The sequence below is a fragment of the Melanotaenia boesemani genome, chromosome 11, assembly GCF_017639745.1.
Source record: "Melanotaenia boesemani isolate fMelBoe1 chromosome 11, fMelBoe1.pri, whole genome shotgun sequence".
Lineage (NCBI taxonomy): Eukaryota > Metazoa > Chordata > Actinopteri > Atheriniformes > Melanotaeniidae > Melanotaenia > Melanotaenia boesemani.
Window position 1 is genome coordinate 7,033,054 of NC_055692.1, and position 18,499 is coordinate 7,051,552.

The following is an 18,499-nucleotide window of genomic DNA, read 5'->3' on the forward strand; positions in this document are numbered from 1 at the left end:
AGAGTTCTACACAAGAAACGACTGTAACATGAAAATGATCTGTGTATGTTTACTTGTGAACATACACAGACCATTTTATGTATCATTAGTGATACATTGCTTACATAAGTAGTTAATTAAAAGACAGGAAACAATATGTTATATTGCAAGAAATAAAATCTAATGTACAGAATGTTATTTTATTTCAAGTTAAATGTTTTTAAACCTGTTGCAGTATTACACAAAGTAAAAAAACCTCCTCAATTGAGCTTCATTATTCACCTTGTACTGTTCTGTCATACTCCTACACATGATCTACAGTGTGGAAATTTGGGAAAACAGATATAAAACAAACACAGATCTAATATACATTATTGAAAAAAAGCTAGAAGAGTTGTAAGCAATGCTGAGTTTAAACAACCAAACAACCAACTCTTTACTAAACTGAGAGTACTTAAATTCAAAGATCTAGTTGACATTAAAACAACAAAATTAATGTACAATGGAAATCATCAAAATGTAACGCACAGTATCCAGGGCTTGTTTCAGGTGAGGGAGATTAAAAATGATCTACAAGGATTATGTATGTTTCAAAAACAACCACTACGAATAAAAACAAAGCTTCATAGCAATACAATCCATGGTGTTGATTCATGGAATATTAGTACAGCTTCATAAAATTTTTTAGAAGATATAAAATATTTAGTTTAACCACCACTGATGTGGCTATGAAAGGAAAATGCTTTTCAACATTATGAACCATGAGGGCGCAATTTTATTTTGAGTCTTAAAAGACTAGAGACAGATACAACCCTGATTGGCTACAGCTCTGCAATTTGATTGGTCAATCTTTTCAAAGGGGCGTGACCAAACGTCAATGTTTATGTGGTCCACTGTCCGTCTGTGTATGTAACCAAACCAAGGTCTCTGCAATGTGATTTCCTGGCATTAATTTGTTTTCATGTAATTTTGCTTGCTGTCTTTACCACATTATGCACCGGCCTCTGATATGGGGCGTCACTAGCGGGTGAAAGACGGAAGAAACCGAGGAAAACGCCGGGATGGCAGGCGCCTTTGGGTTCAAAGGCTGCCAGAAAATTCGAGGTCCGCAGATTAGAAGTCTGCTTGAGGCGAAGGATTTCTTTCTCTTTGACTGCGACGGGGTCATATGGCACGGAGAGAATGCAATCACCGGCGCGGCGAAGGTGGTCAATGCGCTGATTCGCCACGGAAAAAACGTAGTGTTCGTCACTAACAACTGCACCAGGCCGCGGGAGAATTATGTGCACAAGTTTTACCGGCTGGGCTTTACCGACGTGATGCTGGAGCAGATCTTCAGCTCGTCTTACTGCTCAGCCCTCTATCTGAGAGATGTCGTCAAGGTCCCCGGCCAGGTGTTTGTCATCGGCTGCGAAGGACTTCGCAGAGAGCTAGTGGAGGCGGGAATCCCCTGCGTGGAGGAGGCGGACGATCCGGACGCCACCATCTACAACTGCGCCCTGGCTCCGGACGTTAAGGCGGTGCTGGTGGGGCATGATGATAAACTGACTTTTCTCAAACTGGCCAAAGCCTCGTGTTACCTGAAGGACCCAGACTGTCTGTTTCTGGCAACCGACAACGACCCTTGGCACCCCCTGTCAGGTGGAAGGATACTGCCAGGTATGGTGGTGCGTCGATGCTTTGTGTTAAAGCGCAGTTTAATTCTGATGATTCCGGTTTAGAAACACACAACCACGACTATTTCAATATTTACAATACAGCAAACCATGAACAGGTAAATGGAAGGTTTAATTGAACACAAGAGCAGGGGCCCATAGGGTCATAATGCTCAACAATAAATCCCAGCTTTGATGTGTGTTAAATAGTCCTCACTGATTACTGTTATTATTATTATGATGCAACTACATAGGCTTACTGCTATCTTCAGCTTTAGTAATGTGAAATTTTTTTTAAAACCGTGACAGTAAACCCACCCTGCCTGAAGGCTGTCTAACTTAAGGTCCAGGTTTTCTTGCATGGCTTCTGTTAATATTTAGTTAGTATCAGTTTGCATGATATGCTGCAGACAGTAATGTGCGCGGAGGATTGGTATAGCCTTTTTGTTTTTTTGTTTTTTTTTTACTTAAATGTTATAGAGTAACAAGAGCCTCGGTTTTTGTGGTGAGTTTTGGCTGCACTTATTTTGTTAAAACAACAACAAAAAGACCAAAACATGGTGTCCACTTTGAGGGGTCACCCATAGCTGCATAGGGCCCCTTTAGGCTTCCATTCTTTCTGGTCTGTGCAATGCACTCTCCACCTTAACAGGGTCCATTGTATAATGCACAGACAGAAGACAACAACAGCAGATTTTATACAGGGGAGAGAGTCACAAGGCAGTGATTTGAAAAAAAGAAAAAACTTCCCTGCAATGTGCATCCTTTATTTTACAACATGAACTTATCCCTTAAGTTGAGAACGGGGTATCATAGTAGCCCAAGATGGTGAGATTCCCACCATTAAATCACAACCTTGGTTATTTTCTTCCCAAAATATGAAAAAGATGATGTAATGATGTAGGATCTTCTTCTTTGGCCTTGGCTGTAAGATTGGATGTTGCCATACAAATGTACACTCACAACTTTCTTCCAGTTTGTATTAATGTGAACCAAACCTTCTCAGGTCTGCAGGAAGGATGAGGTTGTTGGGAAATGGCCAGTTTTGCTTATTCAGGAATTCAACCTAAGTCTGAAAAATCTGCAGATGAATTGGAAGTTGGATACAGTTTCCTCTGGTTCACTCTTATCTAATTTTGCTTTTGACTCTCGATAGGTTCTGGTTCCCTAACTGCAGCTCTTGAGGTGGCTTCAGGTCGCAAGGCCACTGTAATCGGCAAGCCCAGCCGCTTTATGTTTGAGTGCATCTCCAGCCAGTTCAGGGGAGTGGATCCAGCTCAGTGCCTCATGGTCGGGGACCGCCTGGAGACGGACATGCTCTTCGGGTCCAACTGTGGCCTGGATACCATGCTCACTCTCACCGGTGTGTCTCAGATCGAGGAAGCCCAGGAGTACAGGAATAGTGACCTGACCACCAACCGCAGCTTTGTGCCTGACTACGTGGTGGACACCATTGCTGATTTCCTGCCAGCATTTGAGGAACTGGATGAACAGAGTAATTGATGTGTCATTTTAAAGCCAGTACAGGAGCAGAGATTGGCTCTGCCACGTTGAATTTGCAATGTTGAGTCTGGCACTTAAAATGTTCCAGTCAACAGTTCTGAAGTTGATCATAATTAACATGACGCCGTTTATGTTGTGCACAAGACACATGTAGAGCGGATGTTCTCCGCTTAAATAATCACGAATAACCTGTGCATTCCTGTTTCTTCTAGTGTTGTTGCCATTTGTGACTTGACAGTTAATTCTTGCTGTGTTTAATGAATATACTCCACTATAGATAGTATTTGATAGCCTCTTTTCTTTTTGAGCATTCAAAGGTATTTTTGTAAAGGCATGAATTGTTCTGCTTTCATGCGTTTAGGAAGTGGTTATTTTTGCCAAAAGGCAGTTTTCTCCAGTTTGCCTGGGTGTCACTTCTAGAAAATAAAACCTAGAGTGAGCAGCTTTTCTTAGCTGTGGTAGAAGCTGACAATCTGCCAGCCAGACAGGGTAAAGTGTTGATTCACTTTAAGCCTGTCATGTCTGTATTACTTGTACCAATATTCATCCGAGTAATAAGCTAACAACGCTAAATGAAGCTCATAAAAAAAGTTGCCAGTCTTACTGCACTACTGTAAAATGTTAATGTTGTGAATGTTTACCATATAGAGCATGTCTGCAACAGTATCAACAGCTGAAAGTAAATTAAATATTGTTCATCTATCCAACTTGGCTCGTTATTACTGATGTAAATATCTCCTGCTTGTTTAGGGTCTGTGTATTGACATTAATTGCGATAAGAACACAATCAAAATTCAATATTCTTTAATATTTTAAATCCAGCGGTTTGTATGAACGCAGCACAATTTCAAGAACTGATGACTCATCCAAGTTCCCTTCAAAGATAACCGACCAGTTTACTGCAGTAACAAATGAACATTTTCAACTGTGCAACTGATTTCATGATCAAGTATGAGTACGGTGGCATGGCCTGTTTACTATTAACAAGTCAAAATTAAACAGAAAAAATCAGAGTGATGGAGGGTGGAAATCAAGGTTTTATAAAAAACAAAACCTAGGCCGTTGTTTTGGCTCTTTAACCCTTTTTATAATGAAATGTCCTTTAGTGTGAACTTAAAATACATCGCAATCATCTAAAAATAAACATATGTACATTTTAACAAGATTCATGCAATTCTTTATCCTGTGTGTCTCGTGGCGTTAGTTCTCTTGTGCTGAGGAGCAGAGGAAAGACTGAAGCTGCAGCTAATGAGTTGCTTCATGTTACTCTGGTCCACCGCGCTGTGGCAAAGAGAGAGAATACAAATCAATAAAAATATATTTATCAATTATGCCAAAGTACACATACAATTTATAACATCTGTGAACACAAAGTGTATATGAAGGACAAAGGTTATTGTCTAACAATAGCTCAAGTAAATATCATAACATTATGGTCCATCTATCGTTCTCCATCTATCCATGTTCTGTACCACTTAGTCCACTTCAGGGTTGCGGGTCATTCGTTCAGGTAATATTAAATAAAATAATCACCTTGTTTTTCATTTTTCTTTTAGAAATTCGATACAAAAAACTAAAATCAGGCTGTTTTTACACTTTTGATTTGAAGTTAAAATCCAGAGACAGAAACTGATTTTAATATTTGTCGGATTTTTGTTTCCAGCTTTGTGTGACGTAAAGGTGGCAACGTCGTATGGGCTCGGTGTAGCAGGACAGTGGTTCCCAAACTTTCTGAGCAAAAAAGTAAAACCTCAAGATAACACAGGTTAGTGTTTGACAGGTCTTCGGATTCTTCCCTCCCACTCCACCTTACCGCCACCGGCTGGTATGGCGTGTGGACCAGAATGTCAGACGCGACGACTGAGTGGTCGATTGTGTTATATATATTCTCTAAATAAAAGGCTTGGAAACTGCCTGGATCTTCATAAATAATGATAAAGTGTTTTCTGGTGGATTCAAAGAACAAAGAACTTAACAGCCAAAATCAGCTCCTCTCACTGAAATCATGCCAGATTCACATTATTATGGCATGAGTATCATTTGTTGATTATGCATTAAAAACTTTATCTCTTTTTATTAACATGTTCACTTTTACAGCCCAAAAAATCCCAACTTTATTTGATAAATGTATATTTGTTATTTGTTTTACAATGATCTGGTGAACCCTTGAAATTATCTTGGAACTCCCAGTTTGAGAAAGGCTGTAGTAGCTATATGGTTCGAACCCAGCTCCTCCCAAAACACGGTGCTTTTGGGTGGATGTTGGGCCTTCAGGGAGCCGGTCAGTGGGAAGCACTGTGGTGAGCCTCCTGATGCAGCTGCCATCCCGGAGTGACTGCGGCGCATGGAGGCCAGCCAGGAACAGAATCCGCAGCACCTTCTGGGTCACGGAAATCCAACAAATTAAATATTAAAATCAACTTCTGCCTGTGGGTCGATTTTCTTGTTTAATTTTTTACCATCTTAACTTCAAATCAAATGCACAAAAACAGACCAGTTTTAGTTTATTGTATATCAGATTTATAAAAGAATAATGAAAAAAGAGCTGATTATTTCTCTTTTTTTTGAGTATTACATGAACAGATGATATATGGACACAATATCTTTCTGTAACATTTTTAACTGTTTCATTTCATTTATAGGTTCAGTGACATGCAAAAGCTCGGGCAAAATTTGTAATTATAAAAAGAAAAAATAAATATAAACAAAAGTTCAGACTAACTGCATGATCAGTACTTAGTGATGCCCTTTGTTTTAGTTGTGAAATTTTTACCACCTGCAAATGCTTCTAGTTCTATGAGAAGCATTCGCCTCAAGCAGAAATAGATCTTAAAGGGCTGCTGAAAAGATCCTGAAAGATTTTCAATCCAAATATGTTGCATCAGCAAAGTAAGATTTATTCAGTTGTTTGATTAAGCTCAGTTTTAGACAGTAGTCCTGCAGTCAATCAAACTATGAATAAACTAAACTGATGTAAAGACTGGAAACATAGGACACTGAAGACAAGCGTCTTCTTCCTAACAGCCATGTGTGCATTTCCCAGTCACATGATATCTGCATATTTTCATTTAATTACAGGATTATGTTCCCATTATACTTGGTGACGTTTATCTTTAATGCATAAACCCTGTTTTCCACTGTTACAAACATTATTTTGAACTTGTCCAGCTGATTTTAAAACACAAGAAACAGCTGGGTTTGCAGCTACTGCTTTTCTTGCTTTAAGAATGACTGAATTTCCATAACAATCCATTCTTCCCACAATTAAATGATTTCTCCTCTAACTTCTTCAGTCCGCAACTCATTTGCTAACTTTTCATGCTTTTTGATGATGACTGGTGTCATGTTATGAAGATGACTTTCCAGAGTCTGCCATATCTTCCTCACGGTCCTTTGTAATCAAATAACGGTTTTCTATCGGCTTAATTTGCAGAGAATTTCTTCGTGATTCTCTTTCTGAGATTGACCTTCATTGTTGTTAACACTCGAACAGTCGAACCCAAAACACAATCTCATCATTGCTTCTCTCAAGTCCAAGTATTTATAAAGCTTTTTTGTGCACTGCCTGACCTTTCCTATCAGAGAATGTAAACAAACCCTTTTCTTAACAAAGTTAAGCTCTCAAGCCTTCAAGTTGTCCAAACTTTTGCATTATCCTCATAACCTTACTTTTAAGTCTAAAAGTGCACAGGACAAAATAATATGCAAGATAAAATATATGTTTAATATTCTGCATGGTGTATGATGGGTTCCGTTTCCTCACCTGGATGTAGTCCATTTCCTCCACTGTTAGATGTCTCCTGCGGTATCTTGCAGGAAATAGCTGAACAGAAGCCAGGGTGTCTGGCGTGCCGGGGATCGGAGTCAAAGGTACATGAGGTCTTGGCGGCGCTGCAGCTGAAGGGTAACTGGGAGCGTTGTGTTGTGGAAGGTTAGCAGTTAAAATCTTCAACGCCTCTTGGGCTTAAAGAGGAAAGAGTAAGAGGTAATGTAAGTGAAGCAGAAATTGACGACTAAAGAGAGATGTTTTAATTTAATGTCTTAATTTAAATCTAGCCTCCTAGGCACAAAATTTCTGCTTTCTCAGCTCTGAAAAGTAAGTTTAAGGTCCACATTGTGAATAAGAAGCCCCTGACTCCCACCAGATAAATAGTCAGAGCAGTTGTAAAACTGTTTGAAAAAACTGATTTGATCTATTTCATAAGATTGTTTTACGTACAGACTTACCATTGGGCCTTGGTATGCTCTGTCTGTTCGGGAACTTGATCAGAGGAGTATGCGGCAGTACAGCCTGAAAAACATACAAAATCAAACAGCTGAGGCTTTTAATTTATTACACAGCTACCACAATAATTCAACAGGAGATACAGCTCCTGGTGGCAGTTACTTTTACAGTTGTGACGTCAATCTATTCTGCATTTCTCCTAATATTTTAAATATCCATATAGCACTTACAATTGCATTATAATTACAGCAAATATGTAATCTAATTTTCTACAATATAAAACACATTTTAATATGACCCATTTAATGAAAGTATATACAGAATGGTTCTAAAATATAGAAACTTTGACCCACTGTTTCATATTCGTAAAAGCAAATATTTAAACTCGTCTCTCACTTTTATAATTGACAACACAGAATCCCTAAGTTTTGGTTAGTTGGTTGGAGAAAACCAAAAGGTTTATCGTTTTCTGATAAGCAATGAATTTATCTAGCAACTGGAAAAAATCCCAAACATTATGCAGGTAAATAATCAGCATTTTTACTATTTATTTTTTTGGCAACTTTATTTTGCACGTCGGGTATAAAGATAAAAGTTATCTATAGCGAAGTGGAAAATATCGGAGATACTATTATTTTCCACGTTTATGTAACAGTTTGGTTGCTGTTTGTAAATTATCATGATGTCAGTTTAGTACAAATTTAATCTCCCTCAGCATATTTATCTTAAGGACTCAGCTGATTTTTATGTTTTAACAAGGACATTAACAAGGGTACGACGGTTTCTGTCACCCAAAACATCGCTGAAATAAGTAGTCAGCTGTCCAAAACACTACAAAAACACAATTACACTTGAAAATCCTTTATGAGGAAAAGGAACACATACTGAGATTGAATAATTAGGATTTAAGAAGCGTCGTTACCTGAATAACTCTGGCGGTGGGAGCTGCCATTTTGGAGCTGACTTTGCCCCCCATGACGGCCTCAGGGGTTTACTTCCGGTATGAAAAGCTGCGTGCAGTGAGAGAGACATACCACAAGAGGGCGCTGCTGTCATTACAAATTATGAGGTTTCGGCCAGAAATGAGCGATCTTTGGGACGCGGTTAGTAATAATGGTGCAGGGGGAGACGTGATAGACGTGACAGGATAGTAGCAATGATGCGGTATGGGTGCTCAGCATATTTATGCATTGGTATATTTAAATTAGCGGCGCATGTTGTTTTAGTAGAGAATATGAATTCACAATTTGACCATAATTTCGAGTCTTATTCTACCTTACCTTTGGCCTTACCTGTTTGGCGATAGTGAAAAGCAGTTACCCAATGTGTTGTCAGCGATTGTCCTGCTAGCCTAGGTCAAACGGTCAGGACATAATACAGCTTCTGTGAGCTCTCTGTCATATAAGAGTAGACAAAGATAGACATAGAAGACTTTAATCCACTAGAAGTCAAATCAGTCGAGGTCCTGCAAGGCTCTGAAAAAATTTAGTCCTCAAATAATATTTAAATAGCTAAATAACTGTCTCTTTTATAGCGAAAAATATCAATATTAGCCCAGTATGCTAAGCAAAGACAAATTCCTACCTTATCTTTAATTTCACTCCGCCTTGAAAAAAAAGTCACATGATCAAAGCTCGTCCAATCATTAACTTCAGATGTTGCAGAGATGTTTTATAGGTGAAGATGCGGCACTACTAGAAAATTCAAGTCAGCCTTAAACAAGCACAAATCAATTACATTGCAGAGACAAAGAACAAAATGATCCTATAGTGAAATATTTTAAGTAAAATCATTAATATTCTGGTCTAATGATTAAATGAGTGCCGTTAATGTGCTTGACTGAAAAAAATTAACACAAATTCCTGAAAAATCTGAAAGGCTAATTTTAAATGCAGTTAGACAAATGGGCCATTTGGAAACTTAACTCTTAATAGAGTTTTTCATTTTATGGTCTTCTGATGCCTTTGTTTAATGCTTATCTAATTTAATTTGATCTTATTTATTATCCATATTTCTGAATGAGTAAATATGTGCATGCCTACAATGTGGACAACAATTTGGACAAGAGTTTCCTATCCTAAATGTCAAGGTCTTAAATCATATTGAGCAGGTTTGAATTGAGTGCTCTTAAGTTTTTAAGCTACATGGTGTGTAACATGTATACGATTATTCAGAAATGTGTGCTTCCTTTTCTTTTTCACTGCAAGCTGCAAATAATTAATATAATCACAGCTGCAGTTCATGCATTGAAATCTAATAAGACAATTGCAGTGCTCATGTGCTATTCTGCATTCAACATGTTGAAACACTAAATGTTAGCTGTTAAAACTAATGCATATGAGATTCCTCTTACTCCTGCATCCAGGTTCCAGCCTCCCATCCACGATAACAACAAATTCCAGATTCAAATAACCAATCAGATTTTTATTGGATCTTGTTTTATTAATCAAACTTGTCCAGGATCATGGAAAACAAACAGGTCCCTATAGCAACAAACATGGGCAAACTCCTGACACTGTGAGACATTGTGGCCTCAGGGTTACAATCAACAGATGTACAGAACTGTAGAGTCTCAAGTGAGATTTTGCTGCTTCACGTTAAGTTTGTTATGTGCAGCACTGTATAGAGAAAGTGTACACCACTGTGTCAGTAGCTCCAAAGCACAACTGTTTGACTCAGGTCTTCTGCAAAGTGTGAAGGAGATGGATTGAATCAGTGGGCCTTTGACCTTTCGAACAGCTGTTTGAGTTGGTCCTTGGAGGTGGCCTCTTTCTGCTGCATGAGATCAGCATGGCCCTTGGTAACGCCCCAGCCATCAGGATTCGACATAGAAGGACAGACAGGACGACCAGACGCTGGCTTCAGGTTCTCCCAGTAATCACGACGGGCTCTGAAAAAGAATTTTATTCTTATGAGTGCTACAGAGCTTTTGTGGCAAATTTGACTGTGTTCTAAATCATGTTCAGTTTCTTACCTGGCCCTGACCCAGGGCTTGGTGTGCATCTCCAGACCAGAACCCCACAATCCATGTTTCTCTGATGCAGGAGGGAGGATGCCTCTTTCAGGGGCGAGCTCCTCAGCCACAGCCCTGATGTGATACGGCTCAAATCCACAGCAGCCACCAATGAATCGGATGCCAGCATTGTAGGCTTCCCTGGCGTACTTGTGCATATCCCAGCGGGTCAGGATCCTGGGCTCCAGACCTAACAGAGAATGAAGTCATTTAATCGCTTGTAAAGTGAAAATTAACTGTCTTGCTGCACCTTCATACAATCCACCACTAGAGGGAGATAGTTCATAGACTCAGAAGCTTATTTTGTGGTGAGTAATTTTACACACAGAATTAGAATGAAAGCTTATAAGTGCAACACGGTATATTGTTACCGAAGGGGAATTCTGGCAGATCGATGAATCCTTGACAGTTGCAGTCTGGAGTGTGGTATGCCAGCGGCTGCACCATGTAGTGAGCCTTCAGCCCGGCCTTCTCCACTCCCTCCTTCATCATCTTGACAGTTTTCACACAGGTCAGTGGGTCAAAGTGGCAGTTGACTCCCACAATCTGGGCACCTAGAGGGCATGGGGCAATGTGAGTTGACTGTTGAGTACATGGTTAAGTTAGATAACACCAGCTGTGAAGTGCAGCTGTGGTTGGGTTGTTGTCATATTTCTACACAGTCATTTTTCTTTTTAATGGTTGACATTTTTGTGATGGCGACTGAGCAGAAAAGCTACTTGGCAGAGCTTTGAACTTAATTAAAGATCCAAGTTAAAATGTTCATTCATAATACCAGTTAGAAAGAAACAGATTAGACGTGTCATGGTGTTAGCGTGGGAAGTCACTGTGATTACAAAAAAGAGGGTCGATTTCAGACTTTTCTTACAGAACCAGTAGACGTGCCCAATGTGTTTGCAGTACTGATAATGTAGAACTTTGACTGATGTGGAATAAGTCATTTTTGGGAATATCAAAGACCACTTTACGCACCAGCTTTTACCAGCTTGACAGCACACTCTCCTGGTGAGATACCGTGCATGTCTCCCTCAGGCCCAATGCACAGACAAGCAGCCACGGGTTTCCCTGTCTGCTTCAGCGCTTCCACGGCCCACACAGCCTCTTCAACATGCTCAAAGTACTGCAGGACAAAACACTCAACCAATTCTTGTTTCCTTGAACTTCAACCTAATTCCACTTAAGAGCATCATCTGGACATCATCATTTAAAAACGTTTACTATATGGTTTCTTTATCTTTACCTCAGCAATCAGGAAGTCCACATTCTTCTTGATGAACACATCCAACTGTTTCTTGAAGATGGATTTCACCTCTGTCTCACTCTTGCAGCTGAGGTAGGATGGAGTTTGGCATACTCCACCTGCAACCAGAGCGTCACCCTCATTGGCAACCTCACGGGCCAAATCACAGGCAGCCTCGTTGATCTGAGCGCCCTACAGAACGAAGCCAAATTATAGCAAATCAAAAGAATTAGTTTAAAAGCCTAAAATAATGTTATTGATGATAGATGTGGTTACTCATTTCACGTACAGTAAATATGAGCTTGTTGCCTCTGTTCTCCAGCTTGTCGTCACTGGCGTAGAAGGTGAAGGTCTGCATTACATTGGATCCAGCGCGAAGGAACTCCCTGTGCAGCTGACGCACTGAAAGTCATTGAGAGCAAATATGCAGTCATTTAAACAGAGACGTGTGGTGATGTGTGCTTGTGGGTAAGCCCTGCAAATAATAATGAAGCTACTTTAAAAGAACCATATTATGCTCGTTTATAGTTTTGTGATTTTACATTTGAAGTCTACTTTTTCTCCAAACACTGGACCTGAAAAAGGGCACCACAGCTCCCACCTGCTTCAGGGTACTCTGCAGCAGCTTCGGGGGTCCAGGGTCCAGCCTTCACATATCCTCTCTTCTCCAGAGCAAATACAAAACCCCCATCGCCGATGACAACCTCCCCAGCGTTCAGACGCTCCAGGATTCCCTGTGATCATTGATCAGTGTGAGCTCAAAATAACATTGGTAGAAAATAATTTGGTTAGTCAATCAGCATATTCTGAAGCTGCAAGTTTTCCTTCCAGGCAAAGTTTGAGAACAGCAGCTGGTATAAATTTTTATCTCAGTCCGTTGGATCTTGTTCATTGGAGTGTCCCAAATTTTGTGTTACATCCAGCTGTTCACAATGAGAATGAACCTTCAGAAGAACAGCCCATCTAACTGACATTCATGCACCCGTTGACTCCAACACGCTTATCTAGAAGTAAAAGTTTTTTGTGTTTATTGCAATTTAAATTGCACAAATGAATTTGCATGTCATGTCGTGAAGTATTAACTGTTGATTAGATAACAATCAATGTGTTGACCATGACATAACTGCATGGGTGGAAATTATAATTTACACCTTTAAGAACTCTAACTTTTGTGAAATCATGCCATGGATCCTCACCAGATCCTCCAAAAACTATACGTGCACTGACAGTTTCTCAGTGCAGATGTTAAATCCCTTTATTATTCCTCAAAGGAGGTGGGGGGGCATTAAAATCTGCTCTGTAACTTGTGGAAATCTTATGATTAAAAGTCAAATACAAATATTTCCAAGTAAATCTTTTTTTCTGAAACAAATTGAGAAGGGAGGAGCTACTACTTGTATCTCAATGTTAAATAATTTTAAACTAGTTTTTATGACAGATTTTAAAATATATTCTTTCAGTTGCGTTGACTTTTGTGGCATTAAAGGTTGCCAGGTTAAGTGGCCAGAGAAACATGACCTGGCATGCCAGCTGTGCAAAAGATGCTTTAGGAAGATTAAAGTCCTCTTCCCAGGAAATACTTACACAAAATCCCTGTAAACTGTCCATCCCACCTGAATTAGATTGGGAGAAGAAATTCTAACACTGTAAATTACACCAATTGTTATTTAGGTTAATTGGACCTAAATTCCAATTAAATTCTTTAGTTATTCACCTTGCAGCTTGACCGTGACATATTGGTAATGCATAAACTACTAGCTATTTTTTTCCTGTGTGGATATTCTCCGGGAGAGTTTTGAAGGCATACCAAGCTTTCACACATACCTTTTTTGTTGGTGCCATTTTCCTGCAGCTGTGTGGACCCCTGACTGCTCAGACTTTGAGAAGCTGAAGTGACATTAGAGTTGACCAGAAGGCCACAATAAATCTGCCTAAAGAAGGGGAGGGATCTTACAAAGGGCTTCTCTGATTGGTAAGAGGCAAGTTACACAACTACAGTGTTTACTCCCTACCCTCCCCTTTTTAACTCAATGAGAGTATTGTCAGTGTGTACTGCAGGTTTGGTGCGGATTAATTACGGTTCTTGATGTTTTTGTAAGCCTCACTCTACGTCAGTGGGTCTCTGTTTTATTGACCCTTAATAGAAAAGTTTTACTCAGTAGATAAAGATATTTAACAAACCAGTAAGAACAGAGTTGCTTTTCAAACTAGTGAATATATGAAAAGTGTGTTACATATTTTGAATGGTTTGTGTTTGCTGTAGCAATCCATTAAAGGTCCCATATTATGCAAAATTCACTTTTTAATGGTTTTGGAACAGTCATACTGGTCCCCCCGCATGTGTAGGAGACCCGTAAGTGTGAAACTCTTTCAGGCGCTCTCTCTCCCCCCTGCTCCACCTCTAGGGAAGTAAGCGCTGAAATGAGCTTGTTTGAAAGCGTGTACGTTATGACGTCATAAGGGACAATAACCCCTCCCCACAGAGCGATGGACCCGTCTACCGGCTCTCAAAGCCCGCCCTCTAAAAATCACCTAGCGCCCAGTGTTTTTCCCTCTTCGGCAACCCTCGTTAGCGGACATGGCTAAGCGACAGAAGCACTGTTCTGTTTGTGGCTGCATGAATGAACACGAAAACGTTTTTTTACTTCCATCCACTGAACCCACGAGGACTGAGTGGATTAATTTTATTTTTGGAGGAAATGTACCCGGAAAACTTCCAAAGGTTTTGCATGTCTGTGGCCAGCATTTCAAAGAGGACTGTTTCCACAACATGGGGGCATGGAAAGCAGGCTTCGCCGACCGTTTGAAGCTGAAGCCAGGTTCAATACTAACTGTCCGTGACACAGCTGGAGAGGTAAGAGCTGGCAGTTATTTTATCGTTTCGGCCTTATTAGTCTGATAGCTTGAAAATATATTAACCTGTCAATCACCTCATGACGGGCGATGCGATGGGCGGAGCCAACAGCTGAGCTGCTCCACCAGGGTTCCGCCCACCATAAACGGCACATTTCTGAAGCTGCTAAAAAGAGGGAGGTGAAGAGAAGCCGCTGCACTCAAACTGAGGGTCGATTTGTCCATACCATGGCGGAAATATTTCATTTAGATATTAATGAATGGTCTCAGATTGGGAATAAAGTGTATAATATGGGACCTTTAATACTCATGAACAATGATGACACAGTTGTGGAATCAAGTTGCAATCTTAGGTTTATTGTTTGGGGGCTGCCATTAAAACACTCCACAAGCGGAGCATTGCTGTTACATGTTGTGCTTTTACGTCTCAGTTCTTTCTGTACTTACTGCTCTTACTCAACCCTTCTTATCATCTCTTTCTGACTGATGAAAGGGATGTAGGATGCAGTGGTTTTCACACTCCATCTTACTCATGCAGAGGACTTTACTTTCTTCTGTTTCTCCAGTACGTGTTTCATTTCCTGGGAGGTGGTTGCCTCTTTGTGTTGCATTAGGTCAGCGTGCCCTTTGGTCACACCCCAGCACTCTGGTGTGGACATGGACGGGCATTTGGGACGACCAGATGCAGGCATGATGTTCTCCCAGTATTCACGACGGGACCTAGAGGAGATAAAGAAAAGACTCCCTATTTTGTCCTAAAATTATGAAGAATTCAAGGTATTGAATATTTGTAAATGTTTTACCTGGCTCTGACCCAAGGTTTGGTGTGCATCTCCAGACCAGAACCCCACATTCCATGTTTTTCAGCTCCAGGAGGCATTATTCCTCTCTCAGGGCTGAGCTCCTCTGCCACAGCCCTGATGTGATATGGCTCAAACCCACAGCAGCCACCAATGAATCGGATGCCGGCCTTGTAGGCTTCTCTGGCGTACTTGTGCATGTCCCACCGGGTCAGGATCCTGGGCTCCAAGGCTGAAAAAAGACAGATAAATAAGATGAAAGTGACAAGCTGCTTGCTGGACAACTGTCTTTTTTTCTCTTTTGGTTTGCAAAGCGTGTTACCAAAGGGGAATTCTGGCAGATCAATAAATCCCTGGCAGTTGCAGTCTGGAGTGTGGTATGCCAGCGGCTGCACCATGTAGTGAGCCTTCAGCCCGGCCTTCTCCACTCCCTCCTTCATCATCTTGACTGTTTTCACGCAGGTCAGTGGGTCAAAGTGGCAGTTGACTCCCACAATCTGGGCACCTACCAATTATTGTAATATCATTACTGTGTCTGTCAACCACAGCAGTTAAAAGAAAAGTTACCATATTAAATGCTCACCAGCCTTCACCAGCCTGACAGCACATTCTCCAGGTGAAATGCCATGCATGTCTCCCTCTGGTCCAATGCACAGACTAGCAGCTACAGGCTTCCCACTGGTCTTCAGGACTTGCACTGCCCACTCTGCTTCCTCAACGTGTTCAAAGTACTGCAATAGTCACCACAGTTTACTAATCATATTTCAGACAAAAACGGTCTTTGATGCAACCTGACCTGAAGTCAGATGCTCTTAAATGCAACATGAATTCACCTCTGCAATTAGGAAATCCACATTCTTCTTTATAAACCCGTCCAACTGTTTCTTAAAGATGGCTTTCACCTCTGTCTCACTCTTGCAACTCAGGTAGGATGGCGTCTGGGACACTCCACCAGCAACCAGTGCATCTCCTTCATTGGCGACTTCTCTTGCCAGGTCACAGGCTGCCTCATTAATTTGTGTTCCCTGAAAAAGTGAGTCAGACACGATAAATATTTTTCATAATACCTGTGTTGTTCATTGATAATACAGGATGGATTTTGGATGTTAGAGTGCCTAAGTTGGTTACTCACAGTGAGTTTCAGTGTCTGGCCCCTGTTCTCCAGTTTGTCATCGCTGGCATAGAAAGTAAATGTCTGCATGACATTAGACCCTGCCCGCAGGAACTCCCTGTGCAGCTGTCGCACTGATGAAAGCAAACTTTGTCATGCTTAGGGTAAAAACTTATCCATTTAAGCTTGGTTGGGGTTTCAGATGGGAAACATATGAGAACATACCAGCCTCAGGATGAGTGACAGATGCCTCAGGAGTCCATGGCCCAGCCTTCACATACCCCCTCTTCTCCAGGGCAAACACAAAACCGCCATCGCCGATCACAACCTCCCCAGCACTGAGACGTTCAAGGATACCCTGTGTGAACAGAAGAATTTATGGACACATTTAATTTATGTGTTACCATAAATTTTATTGTATGCTTACTAGTATGTTATACCTTGTTTATTGATTTCAATAAAGGGGCACATATGTCAAATACAAAGTCTATTGAGATGCATGCCAGGTAAAGCAAAGCCAGGTAATGTCATGTATAACTTGATTTCATTAAAAAATTAGCAAAAAATCTATGCACTTTGATAATATAATGATTCATTATGTGTTTATGTGGAAAATAAAATGCAGCTTGAGTCCAAAGGTGCAGAGATAAAACGGTTTTTAGCTTGAGACCGTCCAGCAGTGACTGCTTTAATCTGGCTGTTTAATAAAGCCTAAACTGCCATCGTTTTTGCTAAAGCTCAGCCCATTATCCAACAGGACAACGATGACCAGCAGTTTCTGTACATTAAATGATACATACATGCTGCGTCAGACACCTTTCTGCAAGGTAACAGAGACAACTTATGTACAGAACTGTATGCAGAGAGCTTGTGTTACCTTCTTAGTAGGCAGCATGGTCTCCCTGTTTCAGTTGCAGCACTAGGCACTTGGTAACAGCAACCCCCTTTTTTGACTTGAAGAGTGCAGAGAGTCGCTTGTCACAAGTTTTATATTGCTTCCTGGCAATGGGAGGATTTAATTTTGCTGCCAAATTCACGTTTATTAGATACACGTTTGTTTAGACATTGAGCAACTTGTTCTGGCTCAAAGATCAATGACGATAGCATGGGTTATACCAGTCAGCTGAGATCACGTAAAAAGCATTTATTTAAAAAAAAAAAAAAAGGAGAGATCTGGCTGTGTAATGATTACATTACCACTGCAGCCAATGTTACTGACTGCTATTGAATAGCAATACTCCCACGTAATTGAGCTCTGTCATAAACCTTTTTTTTCTAGACAAATTGAGGCTCATAAAGAGGAGCAATATAAACAGTAGGCAGCAAGTTCTGTTAAACAGGCCAGAAAATCATTATTACGTAACCTTTTGCTTGACAAGACTCCGCATGGAGTGTGTACGGTAGTTCCCTGCAAAGTGCTCTTACATGTCTAAAACCTCCTGAACAAGAGTTCTCATATTTGCTTCTTAAGAAAGTTACTGTTATTAATTTCCATTTCTACTGCTGGGATCCTGTAGCAAGGCCTGAAGACATGATTTTTCATTGTACGTCACGTTAGTGTTGAGACAAAACATACCTGATATGTGGGTAGTTGGAACACATGTTCCAGATCAATGAATAGATACTAATTAGATTTTAGTAACGAAAATGATCTTAAAACTCTAAATGTTAAGCCATGGAGACATGCTTTGGCATGCACATTCAGAGCTGCAAAGTTTGGTTGATTTCTTTTTTTTTAATTTCTTTTAAAGTTTGTTTTTTAATGTACTTGTTATTGCTTCCTGCACCCTGCTGTGATGCATTAAATGTTCTATGTAAAGCTCTTTGAATTGTCTTGTACATGAAATGTGCTATACAAATAAATTAGCCTTGCCTTGCCTAGAGTAAGTTTTGAAGCAAAATTAATTTTTAGGCTAATCTGGCTCCTTCATTCATTTATTTCTCTTTCAGTGTGTGTGGCCCTGCATAGTGTCAGGATGAAACACAATATAAATGAAGCTGGACTCCCTGGTGACAGTGGCAGAGAGGAGAACACTAAAAAAACTACTGGTTATTGTGAATGATGCCAGTCACCCTCTGCACACTGTCATCAGTGCACAGAGAAGCCTGACCAGTAACAG

General features: G+C 40.5%; 4 protein-coding genes across 7 annotated transcripts; 1 reads left to right on the top strand and 3 right to left on the bottom strand.

Moving 5' to 3' along the window:
* The first annotated feature begins 816 nt into the window (after nt 1-816).
* Nucleotides 817-15,837, top strand: LOC121648435 (pyridoxal (pyridoxine, vitamin B6) phosphatase). Of its 2 annotated transcripts, XR_006011975.1 has the most exons (3): nt 817-1,638; nt 2,791-3,727; nt 15,827-15,837. XR_006011975.1 is itself a non-coding variant. In XM_041998526.1 (2 exons), the coding sequence occupies exons 1-2, from the start codon at nt 1,041-1,043 to the stop codon at nt 3,135-3,137; spliced, it is 945 nt and encodes a 314-aa protein (XP_041854460.1). In that variant the 5' UTR covers nt 817-1,040; the 3' UTR covers nt 3,138-3,844. The 2 variants fall into 2 exon arrangements, 1 of the variants encoding a protein (XP_041854460.1); XM_041998526.1 differs by lacking the exon at nt 15,827-15,837 and having other exon boundaries at nt 2,791-3,844.
* On the bottom strand, nt 3,927-8,965 carry mrps36 (mitochondrial ribosomal protein S36). Of its 3 annotated transcripts, XM_041998529.1 has the most exons (6): nt 8,947-8,964; nt 8,655-8,756; nt 8,285-8,372; nt 7,365-7,428; nt 6,901-7,100; nt 3,927-4,418 (listed from the first exon to the last, which is right to left on the bottom strand). In XM_041998529.1, exons 3-6 carry the CDS (start codon nt 8,336-8,338, stop codon nt 4,401-4,403), a joined length of 336 nt encoding a protein of 111 aa, XP_041854463.1. In that variant the 5' UTR covers nt 8,339-8,372; nt 8,655-8,756; nt 8,947-8,964; the 3' UTR covers nt 3,927-4,400. The 3 variants fall into 3 exon arrangements, with proteins under 3 accessions (XP_041854463.1, XP_041854464.1, XP_041854462.1); XM_041998530.1 differs by lacking the exon at nt 8,655-8,756 and having other exon boundaries at nt 8,947-8,965; XM_041998528.1 differs by lacking the exon at nt 8,947-8,964 and having other exon boundaries at nt 8,643-8,937.
* On the bottom strand, nt 9,788-13,539 carry LOC121648434 (betaine--homocysteine S-methyltransferase 1). Its single transcript, XM_041998525.1, has 8 exons — nt 13,440-13,539; nt 12,217-12,349; nt 11,905-12,017; nt 11,616-11,807; nt 11,348-11,495; nt 10,747-10,929; nt 10,337-10,565; nt 9,788-10,252 (listed from the first exon to the last, which is right to left on the bottom strand). Exons 1-8 carry the CDS (start codon nt 13,455-13,457, stop codon nt 10,075-10,077), a joined length of 1,194 nt encoding a protein of 397 aa, XP_041854459.1. The 5' UTR covers nt 13,458-13,539; the 3' UTR covers nt 9,788-10,074.
* LOC121648433 (betaine--homocysteine S-methyltransferase 1-like) lies at nt 14,805-17,362 on the bottom strand. Its single transcript, XM_041998524.1, has 8 exons — nt 17,257-17,362; nt 16,605-16,737; nt 16,401-16,513; nt 16,102-16,293; nt 15,852-15,999; nt 15,591-15,773; nt 15,272-15,500; nt 14,805-15,188 (listed from the first exon to the last, which is right to left on the bottom strand). The coding sequence occupies exons 1-8, from the start codon at nt 17,272-17,274 to the stop codon at nt 14,999-15,001; spliced, it is 1,206 nt and encodes a 401-aa protein (XP_041854458.1). The 5' UTR covers nt 17,275-17,362; the 3' UTR covers nt 14,805-14,998.
* Nucleotides 17,363-18,499: the final 1,137 nt, after the last annotated feature.

Bases quoted from the DNA above. Each gene is read 5' to 3' on its own strand.
- LOC121648434 (XM_041998525.1), bottom strand. The intron at 10,930-11,347 runs GTGCGTAAAGTG...CATGCCCTCTAG, and splicing joins TGTCAAGCTGGTAAAAGCTG to GTGCCCAGATTGTGGGAGTC. The intron at 10,253-10,336 runs GTAAGAAACTGA...ATTCTTTTTCAG, and splicing joins AAGCCCTGGGTCAGGGCCAG to AGCCCGTCGTGATTACTGGG.
- mrps36 (XM_041998530.1), bottom strand. From the start codon at position 8,338: ATGGGGGGCAAAGTCAGCTCCAAAATGGCAGCTCCCACCGCCAGAGTT. The intron at 7,429-8,284 runs GTAACGACGCTT...TATGTTTTTCAG, and splicing joins CCACCGCCAGAGTTATTCAG to GCTGTACTGCCGCATACTCC. The intron at 7,101-7,364 runs GTAAGTCTGTAC...TTCCTCTTTAAG, and splicing joins GAGCATACCAAGGCCCAATG to CCCAAGAGGCGTTGAAGATT.
- LOC121648435 (XM_041998526.1), top strand. From the start codon at position 1,041: ATGGCAGGCGCCTTTGGGTTCAAAGGCTGCCAGAAAATTCGAGGTCCG. The intron at 1,639-2,790 runs GTATGGTGGTGC...GACTCTCGATAG, and splicing joins AGGTGGAAGGATACTGCCAG to GTTCTGGTTCCCTAACTGCA.
- LOC121648433 (XM_041998524.1), bottom strand. The intron at 16,000-16,101 runs GTGAATTCATGT...TGACTATTGCAG, and splicing joins TGGATTTCCTAATTGCAGAG to TACTTTGAACACGTTGAGGA. The intron at 15,189-15,271 runs GTAAAACATTTA...TATCTCCTCTAG, and splicing joins AAACCTTGGGTCAGAGCCAG to GTCCCGTCGTGAATACTGGG.